General features: G+C 39.7%; 1 protein-coding gene across 1 annotated transcript in view; it reads right to left on the bottom strand.

Annotated features, from left to right (window-relative positions):
- The window catches only part of MTTP (microsomal triglyceride transfer protein), a 101,915-nt gene that overhangs the window by 36,721 nt on the left and 48,835 nt on the right, over positions 1 to 16,359 (bottom strand). Inside the window, exons 4-8 of the mRNA XM_082253218.1 lie at positions 7,838 to 7,945; positions 3,989 to 4,105; positions 2,656 to 2,795; positions 1,750 to 1,900; positions 1,489 to 1,646 (exon numbers count right to left, since the gene is read on the bottom strand). Of these exons, the coding sequence (XP_082109344.1) occupies positions 1,489 to 1,646; positions 1,750 to 1,900; positions 2,656 to 2,795; positions 3,989 to 4,105; positions 7,838 to 7,945 (674 nt within the window). The remainder of the gene's footprint in view (positions 1 to 1,488; positions 1,647 to 1,749; positions 1,901 to 2,655; positions 2,796 to 3,988; positions 4,106 to 7,837; positions 7,946 to 16,359) is intronic.

The raw sequence follows: 16,359 nt of genomic DNA, 5'->3' as shown, positions 1-16,359 counted from the left end.
AAGCAGTTCTTTGCCCTGTTTGGAAAAAATACAAAGTCAGCAGCTACAAATACTGTAACTTCTGACTTTTAATGAAATGACACTCACCTATCCAGGGCTGTCCTTACCCAAACTGGTTCTTCGCCAGTCTTCGGGTCGCCGGTGTTAGTATGTTTACTGTGGGCATCCGCTGTGATTCCTTGTTGCAGCTTCACAGCCAGCTGCACACTGTGCTTTGTGCATGGTCCCGCAGCTTTCTGGGACCTGTGATGTGGGGGGAGGAACTTGCGGTGGATCACCATGCAGAATAAAAGAGCCCATATATTGTGGGAATGCCCACTCATACGGTTGTTTTAGTCTGAAATTCAGCATTGGATAGAAGTTATACAAGGATTTGCAGTTCCTAATGACCCCCGGGTTGTACTTTTTCACTGTACAGGTAATCAACAAGTTGATATAGACGTTCCATCACCCATCACCTTTTAAATGCTGCAAAGTCCCTCATCCCACTTTATTGGAAACAATTGACCATTCCCACTGTGAAACAATGGTTTCAAGTAATAGACACATATACCACATGGATGATCTCATGCACGAGTACCGTAGCTTGGCCAATAAAATATGGGTCTCTTGGTTCTCCTTCACATATTCTTCAGCCTACTTAGAAATTATGTCTAAACACGATTGACGTTGTTGTCTATGTGCTACTCCAGATGTATTGATGCTCTCCATGTTCATTTCTGAATATCTCTACGAAGACTATTGCATTTCCTTATTCTTTCCCCCTCTCTTACTTCCTTTCTTTGTTTCCTTTGCCCCTTTTCTACACCTTTTATTTGTCTGCTTATATTATCCTCCCTTTTAATGTCTGCTGCCTAATTTAATTGAGTCCTATGTGGGATTGCAATTTCTGTCGTTATGAGCTCGATGTCCATATGTTTTCTTGGACTTCATTGTAAATGTTACCGTTACTATATTTTTGATGACTATTTGTCTGTTGGGCATACTGTTTTCAATACCCTCTATTTTCACCTCAATAGAAATGTATTAAACAAAAAAAATTAACTCTTTTCTGTACATTGGACTATTTTGAGATCTGAGAGTGTAATGGAAAGTAGATAAGTTGGGTTACCACATCCATGTAGCAGAAGTGTGCATTTGGTATTAGTTATGGATGCACTGAACCATAAAAAAAACAATCGTTTTTGTAATTCCCTCTTTCCTTGTGGCACACCTATCACAAAAGCAGGTGTGTAGATTCTTCTGTATACCATGAGCCTAAGCAGAACACAAAGGGCTGTGCCCTTATGAAATTGTGGGTGGCCTGGTACTTAAAAATATTGTTTATTTTCTTGCTTCAGATCTTTCCAAGTCCTGCTATAACCACTTATGCAGAACAGCTACATAATGAAGGTCCTGACTCCCAGGTGCACTGGAGGAGCAGTCCATTTATGTTTCAATTTTAACAGTAACAGAACATCAGAACAATACATGTAAGCTAATACTCACAGCACATTTTCTTTTTCTGATCTGAGAAGTGTTAGAATATCTGACTTCTTAGCTCTACGAAGACCTTGAATTAGTGACAGAAAGCCGTGAGCCGCAGTGGCTTTTGAAAGATTTTCAGGTTCCAAGTTTTTACGAATGGTCTGCCATTGTTTTAAAAGCTGATAGGAAACAGAGTTAAATAAATAACATAATGGACTATTTATTTAAAAAAAAAAAATGCAGGTAAAAGTTATAAGTAACAATACTGATGAGTTTACTCACCACAGGACAATTTTTACATTCTGATTTTATTGGATCAGCCACTAGGGGAATAGCCATGTATTTGGCATCTAGCCCCTTGACTACATTGGCTATCTGCTTTCCTGCTACTTCCTTTGGTCCAGCTTCAACAGCCTTCAGTTCCAGCTTTTGTCTGCGTATTTGGAAAGATAAAATAAAAAATAGATAGCAAACTGATTGCAGGATGCGTATACAAATATATACAGGCAGAGATATTTACATAAACAGAGGTGTTGCAGGGAGTGACCTCATTATCCTTCTGGCTGCATTCCTGGGGAATGATGAGTATCCTAAATCTCACAAGAAGACACTTTTACAAGAGCATCTATTCTTGAGATCTGAGCTACTCTGGGTTCCACAGGATCTTGCTGGAAGGAGCGTGAAATCACTCTCTCCTTGGTGCCATGGGAGGAAGGTGTCAGTAAGCTAAGTCTATAACCTAACCTATTTCTTTACAGGTACAGTTTTCAGCTACCTATATGCAGCAATTGCAGGGAGGAGATTCAGATCTAATAAGCTGACCTTGCATTTTTGGTACAGGGTCTGCTCTAAATGCAGTAACCCATTACAACCAATCATAATCCATCCTCTTCTGGTCTGATTTCATTAGAAGGAATTCTGCTTGGTTGTTATTGTTGCTATGGGTTGCTGCATCTAGGAATAAGACCTTTTAATTAAATAAGGTAATTGCTGCTGCCAACACAAAACGTGCATATCACGGTGCTCTACTCATTTGCAAAATATTAGAATTATTCTATTTATTCTCTGTGTAATAGGCATGTGTCATTGCTTTTTTTCTGTGTGATCTTTCCTGTTTTACTCTTTTTTTCTTTACACTTTGCTGCCTTTAACCAAAGAAGAATAAAAAGAAAAAAGAGGAAGACTGACCTGCACAGTATTTTGGCTGCAATTGTTTCATATACATTGAGTGTCAGCACATGATTTTCTTCAGCTAGCACAGATTTAATATTGTCATCTTCAATGAGGTAAATTGTACCAGACGTGTCTTTGTTAGAAATACCCAGAACCTGTTCCAAATACAAGGTAAATACCTATTTTATACAAACCAGTACCACCATTACTTATTTTTTTTTTTTTTTTAATAAAATAGTTATATACAGAATATGCAGAAAAATACTTAAACACATATCTCTTTGTAAAGGGTTGATCTTTACCCTGTTGGTATACAGAACGCCCCTGAAATTGTTTTTTTTTAATTTTTTTGCAGGTTGGACTTGTTAAATGTATGTAACTGACCATGGGAGGATTGTTTTTCTCCGCAAAGTGGAGATACATTTTAAGAACAGAACTGCATAATTATGTTCATGTTTACCCTATCAAATGTTGGGAAGCAATTTAGGCCTATGGCACTCTGTGCGTGTGACAAAACTTTGCCCACTGTACCTAATAACTAACCCATTGTCCCTCAGATATGATCACATAGGTGGGTGGTAAATGTCTGATGATTGCTAAAAAGGTGAAGGAAGAGACGAAACTGATGGTGTTAAAGATCAAGTCCCACAGTCAAACATCTATATCTAATGAATTGATTGTGAATATATAATCTATAAAATATGAATATTTCTGCTTTACATTCAGTCTTTGCAAGATATTGGAAAAAACAAATCTTCAAGGTACTACTGTATGTCCAAACATTATTAATGGGGTAGCGATTGTTGTTTTAACAGTAGAGATTCAAATTCTTACAAATGCCTGTTCCTTTATTTTATTTCTTTTTTATTTCAAAGAGAAAGATAAATGAAAAAGACGTGCTTTAAACTTGAGAAAATGTTATTTTGTGCAACTGTGGTGCCATTTATTATTCATGGCACCCCAAGGCACTCTGTAAATGCACAGGTGTTGCAGTAAACCAGAAGACACGGTAACACACTAGCATGCATTGCAGAGCATTGCATTACACAAAACATATAATATACACCTTTTTGGTGTCTTTTGGTACATTTAGAAGCCTATTGAGCTGTCTAAACAGACAGCAAATTAATGTGTGGAATAACAGTTTATGCATTTGCAGCACCCAACAGTGTGAATCCATGTACACTGTGTTTTTGAAAGAAATCATACATTTTACAAATAAAACTGGCATGTTCAATGAAAAAAATATATACATTTTTTTGCATTTCTTTTATGCCTTGAAATCAATATCACATGTACAGTATATTTTGTGTAACTTGTTGATCAGATTTAAAGCCATCTTTAATACCTTGTTAGAATTAGTGAATCCGGTTTTTGAAATCTTGCAGCTGTCCAGTTGTTTAATTTTGGTTACCTGGTTTTGTTTTGCCTGGTAAGTAACCTTACAATTACCAGAAACATCAGCCTGGAAAATACAAAGACACTTTTAAATCCTGTATGTCATTTAATTGAAAATCTTTATACTTTTGTAAAACCACCCGTTGCAAAGTATATTGTTTACAACTATATTACAACTATATTTAAGGGCTCCATTTATATTTCACTTTAATTAAAGCATATGGAAACCCAAAAACAAAAATGTAAAATAGTGCAATATATATAAATAGATGTGATGGCTGAATTATTTTTATTTCTTTTCAAGGTTTTTTTTTTCATTTATTTTCAAAGAGTGATCCTGTTAGTAACACACTATCTGTCCTTCGGTGACATATTGACTTACTTTATTATATGGAATGAGAAACAGTGTTGTCTCCCTAGTAGGGATGGGCCGAACACCCCCCTGTTCGGTTCGCACCAGAACATCTCGAACAGGGAAACTCTAGCGAACATGCGAACCCTATTAAAGTCTATGGGAAACGTACATGAAAAATAAAAAGTCCTAATTTGAAATGCTTATATGCAAGTTATTGTCATAAAAAGTGTATGGGGACCCAGGTACTGCCCAGGGGGAAATGTATCAATGCAAAACATTTTTTTAAAACAATTGTTTTTAAAGGAGCAGTGATTTTAATGATGCTTAAAGTGAACAAAAAAATGAAAAATTATTTTAAATAATGTGCATAGGAGGTCCCTTTTGTCTGCCTGTAAAGTGGCACATCTGTACGATGCTGCAGCAATACTGACATTTCTAAAGCAAAAAATGTCATTTAAACTTGCACGTGGCTGTATTGCTGGCTCCCTGTCCATACAAGGCCCTTCAGGTCTGGTACAGATATTAAGGAGAACCCCACGCCAAAATTTAAAAAAAGAAACGGCGTAGGATCCACAGTCCACACCAGACCCTTATCTGAGCATGCAACCCGGCAGGTCAGGAAAGGGGGGGGGGGGAACAAGCGAGCCCCCCCCTCCTGAACTATACCAGGCCACATGCCCTCAACATGGGGGGGTGGAAGCTTTGGGGTGGGGGGGCACAAGGGCCTCTTCCTGATAACCCTGGGCTGTGGTTGTTGGGGTCTGTGGGTGGGGGGGTTATCAGAATCTGAAAGCCCTGATCGGGAACAGGGGGGCCCCCAGATTCGACTGGAAAAACAGAAAAAATAAAAAACACTCTGCCTCTTGGGAGGCATCCCGCCATTTGCCCGCTCTGTGCTTTGACAATTCTTAAATAAGCAAGGGGCAGGGGCACCTGGCTACATCACCCCATGGCACCGCCCCTTCTGACATCACGTGACATCACATATCAGACGGGGCAATGCCTCCGAGTGATGTAGCCAGGTGGCCCCGCCCCTTGCTTATATACAAACTGTCAAAGCGCAGATCGGGCAGATGGCGGGAGGTCTCCCAAGAGGCAGAGCGTTTTTTATCTTTTGGGTAATGCGGGCATCATGATTGACAATCGAGGGACACCATTTTTTAATAAAGGACTCGTCAAAAACTGTTTCCTGTGGTTCTTACTTTTTGACACTTTTTTGGTGAATGGGTAGGGATAATATGTACCCAATACCTATTCACATGGGGGCGGGATCTGGGGGCCCTCTTGTTAAAGGGGGCTTCCAGATTCGGATAAGCCCCCCACCTGCAGATCCTGACAATCACTGTCCAGGGTTGTTGGGAAGAGGCCCTTGTCCCCATCAACATGGGGACAAGATCCTTTGGGGGCACCCCAAAGCACCCTTCTCATGTTGAGGGCAAGTGGCCTGGTGTGGTTCAGGGGGGGAGCACTCGCTCCCCCCCCTTTCCTGGCCTGCCAGGCTGCATGCTCGGATAAGGGTCTCGTATGGATTTTGGGGGGCCCCACGCCATTTTTTTTTTTATTTTTTTTATTATTCCTCTTAAATACTATACCAGACCCAAAGGGCCTGGTATAGATTTTGGGGGGGACCCCACGCTGTTTTTTTTTTAAATATTTGGTGTGGAGTTCCACTTAAAAGCTATACCTGACCCAAAGGGCCTGGTATTAATTTCTGGGGGGACCCCACACCGCTTTTTTTCTGAATTCTGTCAAAAAAGAAAACCGCTGCTGACACAGAAAGAGGAACACCTGTGATGCAGAATGGGGGACAGCAATTATGCTAAATCAAGTGCTGCTGCGCCAAAAAAAAAAGGGAAAAGAAAGAAAACCACTACTGACACAGAAGTAATAGCTTCTGCGACACGGACAGGGGAGTACTAATAATGCAGCAACAGAACCTAATGCAGCAAAAAAATAAAAATATCAATGAAAACAAAAATGGGATCAGTGGGATGACACAGACTTGTATACACCGACACTTCAGTGGCACTACTACACTGTGTTAAACAAAAATCACCGCTCAGCACTACACTACACTACACTGACTGCACTAAACTAACTGAACACACAATCCACTAACTACCCTGCCTAATCTCCACTAACAGACTACACAGGGCTGCCATGTAAGCAGCCTTGTATGGTGTGGGGCGTGCCACCTGAGCAATGATTGGTCAAAGGCGCACTGCCTTTGGCCAATCATGGCTCTCACAGTACATTGTGCTGTGATTGGCCAAAGCAAACAGGTCAGGTGCATGCTTTGGCCAATCATCAGCAATCAGTGCACTGCGGGCTCACAGTGCATTATGGGGTGCTCGTTAGCAGGCTAACTATCCCACCGAGCGCCCCGTGTGTTCAGCAAACACATGAACACCAAATGTTCGAGTCGAACTTACGTTCGACATGAACATTGAGCCCATCCCTACTCCCTAGGTTGTTCTCTTAAGCCAGCCATAGATGGTTTAAACCATGTATGGCCAGGCTGAACGTACCCAAGTTGATCGATTGATCAACTTGTGTACAACAAGCCTGCCAGATTTTACATGTGAATATTACTAGCAGCTGCTATAGCTGCTAGCAATAATCACTGTGTTCTCCCAGTGGGGATGCCCCTGCTCCCCTCTCGGCGAGAGAATACAATGGCTCGGTGGGAGGGATTCCTCTCCCAACACTGTCTGTGGTTGCAGGAAAGAAATCCACTCTGTATTGCATAGGGGAAAGAGTTTACGAAAGACATCTGGGGAGGCAGATAACATTATTTGTGACCTCAGTTCAGTGCGCATGAAGTTACAAAGACAATGGAGTTTCTATAAAGATCAACAGGTATTTTTCTGTATTTGCTTAAAAAAAAGCGAAAACTAAGGCAGATACTACATATAAGGACTTGTAAGCTGCAATATATTATACATTTTGCATTTGGTTTTAGATATACATTATGCTGTTTTGTAATAACTGCAAAACAGGACATACCCAATTCAATACAGAAAAATATCAATAATTACTTCTGTAGAATAAACTCCACATACCTGGAATCCTAACTTACATTGTACAGGTTTAGAATGCAGAAAAACAAATTATTTTTAAATACAGAGAACACAATCTATTGCAAGTCAGTGCATGGAAACTATTCATTGTTAATGAGACACAGAAAAATAAAAGTATTTATCAAGAAACAGGTGCCATATTTCCTGTACAAACCTCCACACTTCATAGTTTTTCTACCCACAAGCTGAATATGATTCTTATCATCCCGTTTACTGCTTTACAGACACCCACAAACCTCAGCAGGCACAGAAAATGACCTACAATGGAATCTCACCTCCAAGGACTTTTCATGGCCTGACTAACTTCCTACTGGGTCACAAGCTGCCACTTGTGCTAACTGCCCACATAAGACAAAACTATTACCTCTGTCACTGTACCGGAACTAAACTGTATCTGGAAAAGACTTGCCAAGCCTCTCTTAATGTTCGCAATGATGGTGGGTTCATTCTGGTACATATATAGGGTTTTAACCTATGGAAAGAAAACACATATTTAAGAAAATAGCAAATGTTATTTGAGAAACCAGATTGACCTTTTGATCTTTTGGTTGATTTTAGGTTAACAGTTTTTTTTCTGTATATGGACCAGAGATGGATACTACAGAAAATCATATAAGAAATAAATATAAGAATTTCCAATAAGGTAGAAAGGACTATTTGGTTAGATGCTGGCCACACAATTCTAATATTAATGGCTAAAGATAAACCAATGGGAACCTCACCAGCAAAAATCAGCGGGTATGAAAAAAGCTGGCAAATGGTTGACAATATTCATCATATATTGGTTTAGACAGACTGCCTTCCACATGTTAACAATCAGATTCTCCCTCTTATGGTCCCATACTGGAATAAGGACATTGTGATTGTGGGGATAAGTAGGGTGTCTGAGACACCTTTATAAATTAAGCCTGTTGTGTGATTCCAACAAAATCAGGTCAGATGTTCTATTAAAAATAAAAAAGTTTGCTTGTGTATGGCCAGTTTTAGCAATATCATTATGGACTTCTTTGAATGTTCACCTTTACCCTAAAATGGTAACCAGAAATTGCATTTAGCTCCATAGCAATCTTAAATACTATGACAAATACAATTTCTATATGGAACTTCGACCTTCTTTGTAAACAGTATTAGTAAAACTTTTCTTACAGGAAAGTATTTTTAAGGATATGCTTTATAGCTGTTTATATATAATGTGTACCAGTTTTGTTAATTTACTCTGCCAGATGTTTGAACAGCTACCTGTGAATGACGTGTCACCAACTGTGCAGTCTTTGAACTATGACTTTATCTATTGTAATGGGTTGTATCACACTTAAGGACTTTGTATCTGTGCTTCCAGCTTGACTGTAAGAGCTCATATAATGCTATCTAAAAATGTACCTTGCTACAATGACTAAAATAACAACTGTGCCAACAAACAAAGAGAAGATACTGTAAGTATTTTAAATTCAACACTGTTGTAAACATTGGACCAATTTGCATCTAAAGCTAGAACTGTTTTTTATAGTTTTGAATGATGTGGTGAAGAGCTAGAATCTGACTTTTTTTTTTTTCTGCCGGTGTCTCCATTACTCTCCCATTGTTAATGGGAGAGTAAGTCAAAATAATCCATATTTCTGTGTTGTCATTCCCCCCTTGTTAGGTCTATAGGCTGTAAACAGAAGTGGATGGGTTTAATTTCTTTTACCTCTGCTCTATCACATTTAGGTCCTGAAAAAACAAAAGGGGATGCAAAACTTTTCAATTTTTTTTTTCTGCGCTAGAATGACTTGGAGGCAATCAGATGTTAACAGATACAAATCCGTTTACATCAGCCTGCCCTTAGACTAACGCGGCACACTAAACTGGCAGATCGCTTGAACCCAAAATGACTGACCACAAGTAATGCTAATACAGCGATCTCCCTGGCTGAGCTATTGTGTTCTGACAGGGAGCCTGCACCCCCGACAGGACACACTGATCAGCACTCACAGCCATTGGCTTGTAGCACTGAATGGATGCCGGTGGGCTGCTGGTTTTAAAGCATGCCCGTTCAACAGAAGCTGGTCATTAGGCTGGCTTCTGTTAAACAGGCTGCTGTACACACTGGCCGAATGTTGGAAGGTTCCTGTCGAACAGGCCAATATCAGCCGATATTTGGCATGTGTGTGCCATCTTTAGGAATGAGCTTTCATTCAGATCTGCCTAAAAAAATTGGTAGGCAGATCTGATTTAAATAGCTGGCTGGAAGGGGTCTCAGATATTATACGCATGCCTGTATCTCAGCAGACAAAACTTTTTGCGTACACTCAGTAATGGCTTGCATTGAAGTGTATCCAAACCCAAAAATGCAATGGACGGGAAGTGTGTAATTTTTAAGGATTATGAGATGTCTCCCTGGTGCTACTGCTAGGCGAGATAGAAGACGTATTATTAATATTGTTAAGCAAGCAAAGCAGGAAGGGGAGGCGGATGTTCTTGTCCATCTAGGGACAAATGACCTGGCTTGCAATGAAGTGTCAGAGGTGAAAAAATCTTTTATAACACTTGGAAATGACATACAGGATTTTGCATCCACCATTTCATTTTCTGAAGTTCTGCCTGTGCATAATGTTCAGAATGATTGGCAGAGGCGCATAAAGGAGTTCAACATATGGCTTAGTAAATGGTGTCAAGAGCAAGGATTTGGCTTTGTTTCTCATGACAGCTCTACTTGGAATAGAAAGGAACTGTACAAAAAAGATGGTTTGCATCTTTCTCTCAAAGGAACAAATGTACTTAGTGAACAACTCCAAGAATTTGCAAAAGAGTATTTAAACTAGGAAGGGGGGGCAAAAGAGTGAAAATACAAGAGTCCAATTGCCCCCCGAAACAATGCCAGAACAGGTCAGAAGCACAGAGGTTAAGAAATGATAAGCTCAGAGTCCTGTCTACAAATGCTCGCAGTTTAGGTAAAAAAAATCAATGAACTTGGGTCAATAATGGCATCTGAGAATGTAGATTTAGTGGCTGTTACGGAGACATGGTTTAATGAAAGAAATGACTGGGACATAACCATACCAGGGTACTCTTTATACAGAAGAGACAGAGAAGGCAAGCAAGGAGGAGGAGTGGCCCTGTATGTGAAAGATAGCATTAAATCTAACCTAATACAAGTTGGTGAGGCCAACATAGAGTCAGTTTGGGTTACGTTGCAGTTTGCTAATCATGCAGTAACTCGTGTAGGTGTGATATATAGACCACCTGGTCAAGTTAAAGAACTAGATGATCTACTAGTTGAAGAAATAGCTAAAATGACAATGAAAGGAGAAGTTATCATTATGGGAGATTTCAATCTTCCAGATATAAACTTGAAAACCAAAATAGCAAGTTCTACCAGGAGTACAGATATTCTAAATTCCCTACTGGGGTAGTCTCTGCAACAAGTGGTTGAGGAGCCAACCCGGAGGGAGGCCATTTTGGATTTGGTATTCACAAATGGGGATTCGGTATATGATGTCATTGTAGGCGAAACCTTGGGATCTAGTGATCACCAGTCAGTGTGGTTTAATATAAGAACTGTGAAAGAGTCACACCACACAAAAACAAAAGTTTTAGATTTTAGAAAAACAGACTTTTCAAAAATGAAATTAGTCATAAATGAGTCCTTATCAGACTGGAACGGATTACATGGAGTCCAGGAGAAATGGGACTACTTAAAAGGTGCATTATTGAAGGCAACAGAAAATTGCATTAGACTTGTCAGTAAAAGCAAAAAAAGGAAGAGACCACTGTGGTACTCAGCAGAACTGGCCCAAATCATTAAAAATAAAAAGCTAGCATTTTGTAATTATAAAAAAACCCAGAGCAATGAAGATAAGGAAATCTACAAGATTAGGCAGAAAGAGGCCAAGCAAGTTATAAGAACTTCTAAAGCACAGGCAGAAGAAAAACTTGCTCAGTCTATGAAAAAGGGGGATAAGACATTCTTCAGATATATAAATGAAAAAAGGAAATTAAAACAAGGAATAACTAAATTAAAAACAAAGGACGGAAGGTATGTAGAAGAGAATAAAGGGCTAGCCGACTGCCTTAATGAATACTTCTGTTCAGTTTTTACAGAAGAAAAAGAAGGAGAAGGACCTCCACTTGAAAGGATGACTAATGAATCGTTTGATGCATGTGTCTTTACAGAGGAAGACGTTCTAAGATTGCTGTCTAGAGTGAAGACAAATAAGTCACAGGGTCCTGATGAGATACACCCAAAATTATTAAAAGAGCTTAGTGGTGAGCTGGCAAAACCATTAACAGATTTATTTAACCAATCATTAGTAACAGGAGTCGTCCCGGAAGATTGGAAATTGGCAAATGTCGTGCCCATTCACAAGAAAGGTAGTAGGGAGGAATCGAGCAACTATAGACCAGTGAGTCTGACATCAATAGTAGGCAAATTAATGGAAACCCTATTAAAGGATAGAATTGTGGAACATCTTAAATCCCATGGATTGCAAGATGAAAAACATGGGTTTACTTCAGGGAGATCATGTCAAACAAATCTTATAGATTTTTTTGACTGGGTGACTAAAATAATAGACGGTGGAGGTGCAGTAGACATTGCATATCTAGATTTTAGTAAGGCTTTTGACACTGTCCCACATAGAAGACTTATCAATAAACAACAGTCATTGAGCATGGACTCCCATATTGTTGAGTGGATTAGGCAGTGGCTGAGTGACAGACAACAGAGGGTTGTAGTCAATGAAGAACATTCAGAACAAGGTCATGTTACCAGTGGGGTACCTCAGGGATCTGTACTGGGACCAATTTTGTTTAATATCTTCATAAGTGATATTGCAAAAGGCCTCGATGGTAAGGTTTGTCTTTTTGCTGATGACACAAAGATATGTAACAGGGTTGATGTTCCTGGAGGGAAACGCCAAATGGAAAAGGATTTAGGAAAACTAGAAGAATGGTCAGAACTCTGGCAACTGAAATTTAATGTGGATAAGTGCAAGATAATGCACCTGGGGCGTAAAAACCCAAGGGCAGAATATAGAATATTTGACACAGTCCTGACCTCAGTATCTGAGGAAAGGGATTTAGGAGTAATTATTTCAGAAGACTTAAAGGTGGGAGGACAATGTAATAGAGCAGCACGAAATGCCAGCAGAATGCTTGGATGTATAGGGAGAGGTATAAGCAGTAGAAAGAGAGAAGTGCTTATGCCGCTGTACAGAACACTGGTGAGACCTCACTTGGAGTATTGTGCGCAGTACTGGAGGCCATATCTCCAGAAGGATATAGATACTCTAGAGAGAGTTCAGAGAAGAGCTACTAAACTAGTACATGGATTGCAGGAAAAAACTTACCAGGAAAGGTTAAAGGACCTTAACATGTATAGCTTGGAAGAAAGAAGAGACAGAGGGGATATGATATAAACTTTTAAATACATAAAGGGAATCAACTCGGTAAAGGAGGAGAGCATATTTAAAAGAAGAAAAACTACCACAAGAGGACACCGTTTTAAACTAGAGGGGCAAAGGTTTAAAAGTAATATGAGGAAGTATTATTTTACTGAGAGAGTAGTGGATGCATGGAATAACCTTCCTGCAGAAGTGGTAGCTGCAAATACAGTGAAGGATTTTAAGCATGCATGGGATAGGCATAAGGCTATCCTTCATATAAGATAGGGCCAGGGACTATTCATAGGATTCAGATATATTGGGCAGACTAGATGGGCCAAATGGTTCTTATCTGCCGACACATTCTATGTTTCTATGAGGTTAAAATAAAGAGAAAAAGCAAGAGAGAGTTTTTTTTTTCGGGGGGGGGGGGGGGGGGTTTAGATATGCTTTCGACAGTAGCTGCCTGACTCCTGGGGTTTTTTCCTGCCACTGTTTGGTCTATGATGAGCTCTCATAGATTAAAAGAGACTGAAACGGTCTGGGTGACTATACAGATGGTCTGTTACCTTCAGCTATCACTATTTCTTTGGTGTGTGATAAAGATTATATTATCTAGAGCTGGAAGATAAAGTGTGATTTTATAGTATTTAAAATAAAACATGCATATAATAGAAGGGGTTTATACAAAAAAGTATGTCTTTGGCTAAAGGTATTCTTAGACTTAATAGGTCATATGGAAAATATGAACAGTTGTTCTTAAAAAATAAAAATAAATAATGAATGCACTCAGACACATGACTATGTCTGACATGGCTCTCAATGTACTAAGCATACATCTCCTGTACTATCCTTATTACTATAGAAATTTAGTAACTGACAACTTAACTGATCAGTAAAGATTAGCCATAGAGTAATGTGTCCAGCAGTCTTATAACAAGTATATATTTTAGATTGTAAGCTCCAACAAGCAGGGCCCTCTGATTCCTCCTGTATTGAATTGTATTGTAACTGTACTGTCTGCCCTCATGTTGCAAAGCTCTGTGCAAACTGTTGCTGCTATATACATTCTGTATAATATTAATCATATATGGGTAACCCTGTATTTCTCCTAGGGGCCCTCATCTTGGCCTCACTTTTTGTATAAAGTGAAGAATAGTGATCCATACCAGTCTTTTTCAACCAGGGTGCCTTCAGGTGTCTTCAGGGGTGCCTTGGTAAAATACCTAGAAATTGCCCAAAAACTGCATACAAGTCACCGGGTGGATAAAGCCTTCCCATTAGTTACACAAAGTCTCAGGTTTTCATTGTGCACCATTACAGCCTTTCAGCCGCCAGGGTCCTAACAACCAATGATGTCATCAGTTGATAAGAAGGATGTTAAGCACCTTCCCCGCTCCTTCAGCAACAGGGTCATATTAGCTGAGTAAGGGAGAGAAACGAGGGAGAAGGGAAACATTGGAATACTAATCAATATCGGTGTACCTATAGGTAAGCCTTATTATAGGCTCTCCTATAGGTAAAAATTAACCAAGGTCGTTCGCTCCTACTTTAGGTTTTAACCACTTTACCACCGGAGGATTTTGCTGTCTTACGTCCAGGCCACTTTTTGCAATTCAGAGCTGTGCGAATTTAACTGACAATTGCGTGGTCATGCGACGCCGTACCCAAACGAAATTTACGTCCTTTTTTTCCCACAAACAGAGCTTTCTTTTGGTGGTATTTGATCACCTGTGCGATTTTTACTTTTTGTGCTATAAACAAAAAAAGAGCGTTTATTTTGAAAAAATAACAATATTTTTAACATTTTTTTACATGAAATTCCCCGCCAAAAAAATGTAAAAATCAAAAGTTTTTTTACATTTTTGGCCAATTTGTTTTCTGCTACCTATGTTTGTTAAAAAAAATCACAATAAGCGTATTTTGATTGGTTTGTGCAAAAGTTATTGCGTTTGCTATCTAAGGGAAAGATTTCTGTCATTTTTGGTGTTTTTTTTTTTAACGAGTAATGGCGGCGATCTGCGATTTTTTTTTGCGGGACTGCGACATTGCGGCGGACAGATCGGACCCTTGACTGACATTTTTGACACTTTTGGGGGTACCAGTGACATTACTGCAGTAATCAGTGCTATATATATATGCACTGTTACTGTAAAAATGACACTGGCAGTGAAGGGGTTAATTTTATTGGAGAGGGAGGGGTTAATGTATGCCTGGTGCTTACTGACGTGTGTGGGGGGAGGCGACTGAGTGAGTCAGGGACAGATCGCAGGTTGAGCTATGCTGAACACTGCAATCTGTCACTCCCTGTCACTTAGGAGATCCGCCCGCTCTGTTTACACAGGCGGGCGGATCTCCAAACTAGATTCCCCGACGATCAGGGAAGAGCGGCGGCGATCGCCGCTGCTCCTCCCCTGGCCCGACTCCCGCTGTGAATGAAAACAGCGGGAGCGCGCCTCCGGCGGCGCGCGAGTGCCGCCTACAGGGGGAGGAGTCCAGCGACGTAGTACTACATCGCTGGACGATAACGAACCACTTTGCCGCAGTACGGTCAACGTGACCGGTCGGCAAGTGGTTAAGCTGTTACTCAGAGCACAGTGGCTTGCAGACTGTCATTCCATAGCAAGATACGCTAAACTGCAACAGGTATAGGTTGCAAGAAAATCCTGTTATGCACTTATTTTTGGCACTTGCAAAGCATTATCAGACTGTAAGATCATAAATTAGGTGGGCAACATTTTGAGTCATATCTGGAAACTATTACATGGATTTTATTTTATGGTAGTTACTCTACTATAGCAATACTAAACAACTTACTTTTTTGTTCACTACTTAAAACATGAATACATACCATTATATGGTCTTTCTGGAATTACCCTTTGTGCTGTCCCAGTCTACACCCTATATGTACATTATGTTGACTAACAAATGGTAAGAGTGAACTTTGAGTCATAAATATGCAACAGTAAGAAACCTGATATAGCAACAACACAGCAAGCAGTCATTCAGTAGCATAGTCTGATGCAGGGATACTCAAACTACAGCCCTCCAGCTGTTGCAGAACTACACATCCAATGAGGCATTGTAAAACTCTGACATTCACAGACATGGACTAGGCATGATGGGAATTGTAGTTCCTGAACAACTGGAGGGCCATAGTTTGAAGACCCCTGCTTATACATTCATATTTTTTTCACAGAACAAAAACTGTGTATTATAAAAACGTAAATTGCAAAAGAAGGGTTTGCAAATCTGAATGAAACACAAGAACAATATCACTTAAAGTCCATGGAAAATGTTTTCATTGCTTTATTCTGAATAGTGATGTGCTCTTAGATAATTTTATCACTGTCTGGCTCATCACAAAACCAGGCTAATAAACCTCAAATTTTCCCCCTAAATTAGCTGTGCGTATTTTCAGCATTACCTATGTTTCCATAGATATTCTGAATGAGCAGAAAAAAAATGATGTATGATCCATTCAGCATAACATACTATAAATGCTTTACTGTGTGCTTGCAAATTG

The sequence above is a fragment of the Pelophylax lessonae genome, assembly GCF_965119305.1.
Source record: "Pelophylax lessonae genome assembly, chromosome: 1".
Taxonomy (NCBI): domain Eukaryota; kingdom Metazoa; phylum Chordata; class Amphibia; order Anura; family Ranidae; genus Pelophylax; species Pelophylax lessonae.
This window is presented reverse-complemented; position numbering and strand designations above follow the sequence as displayed.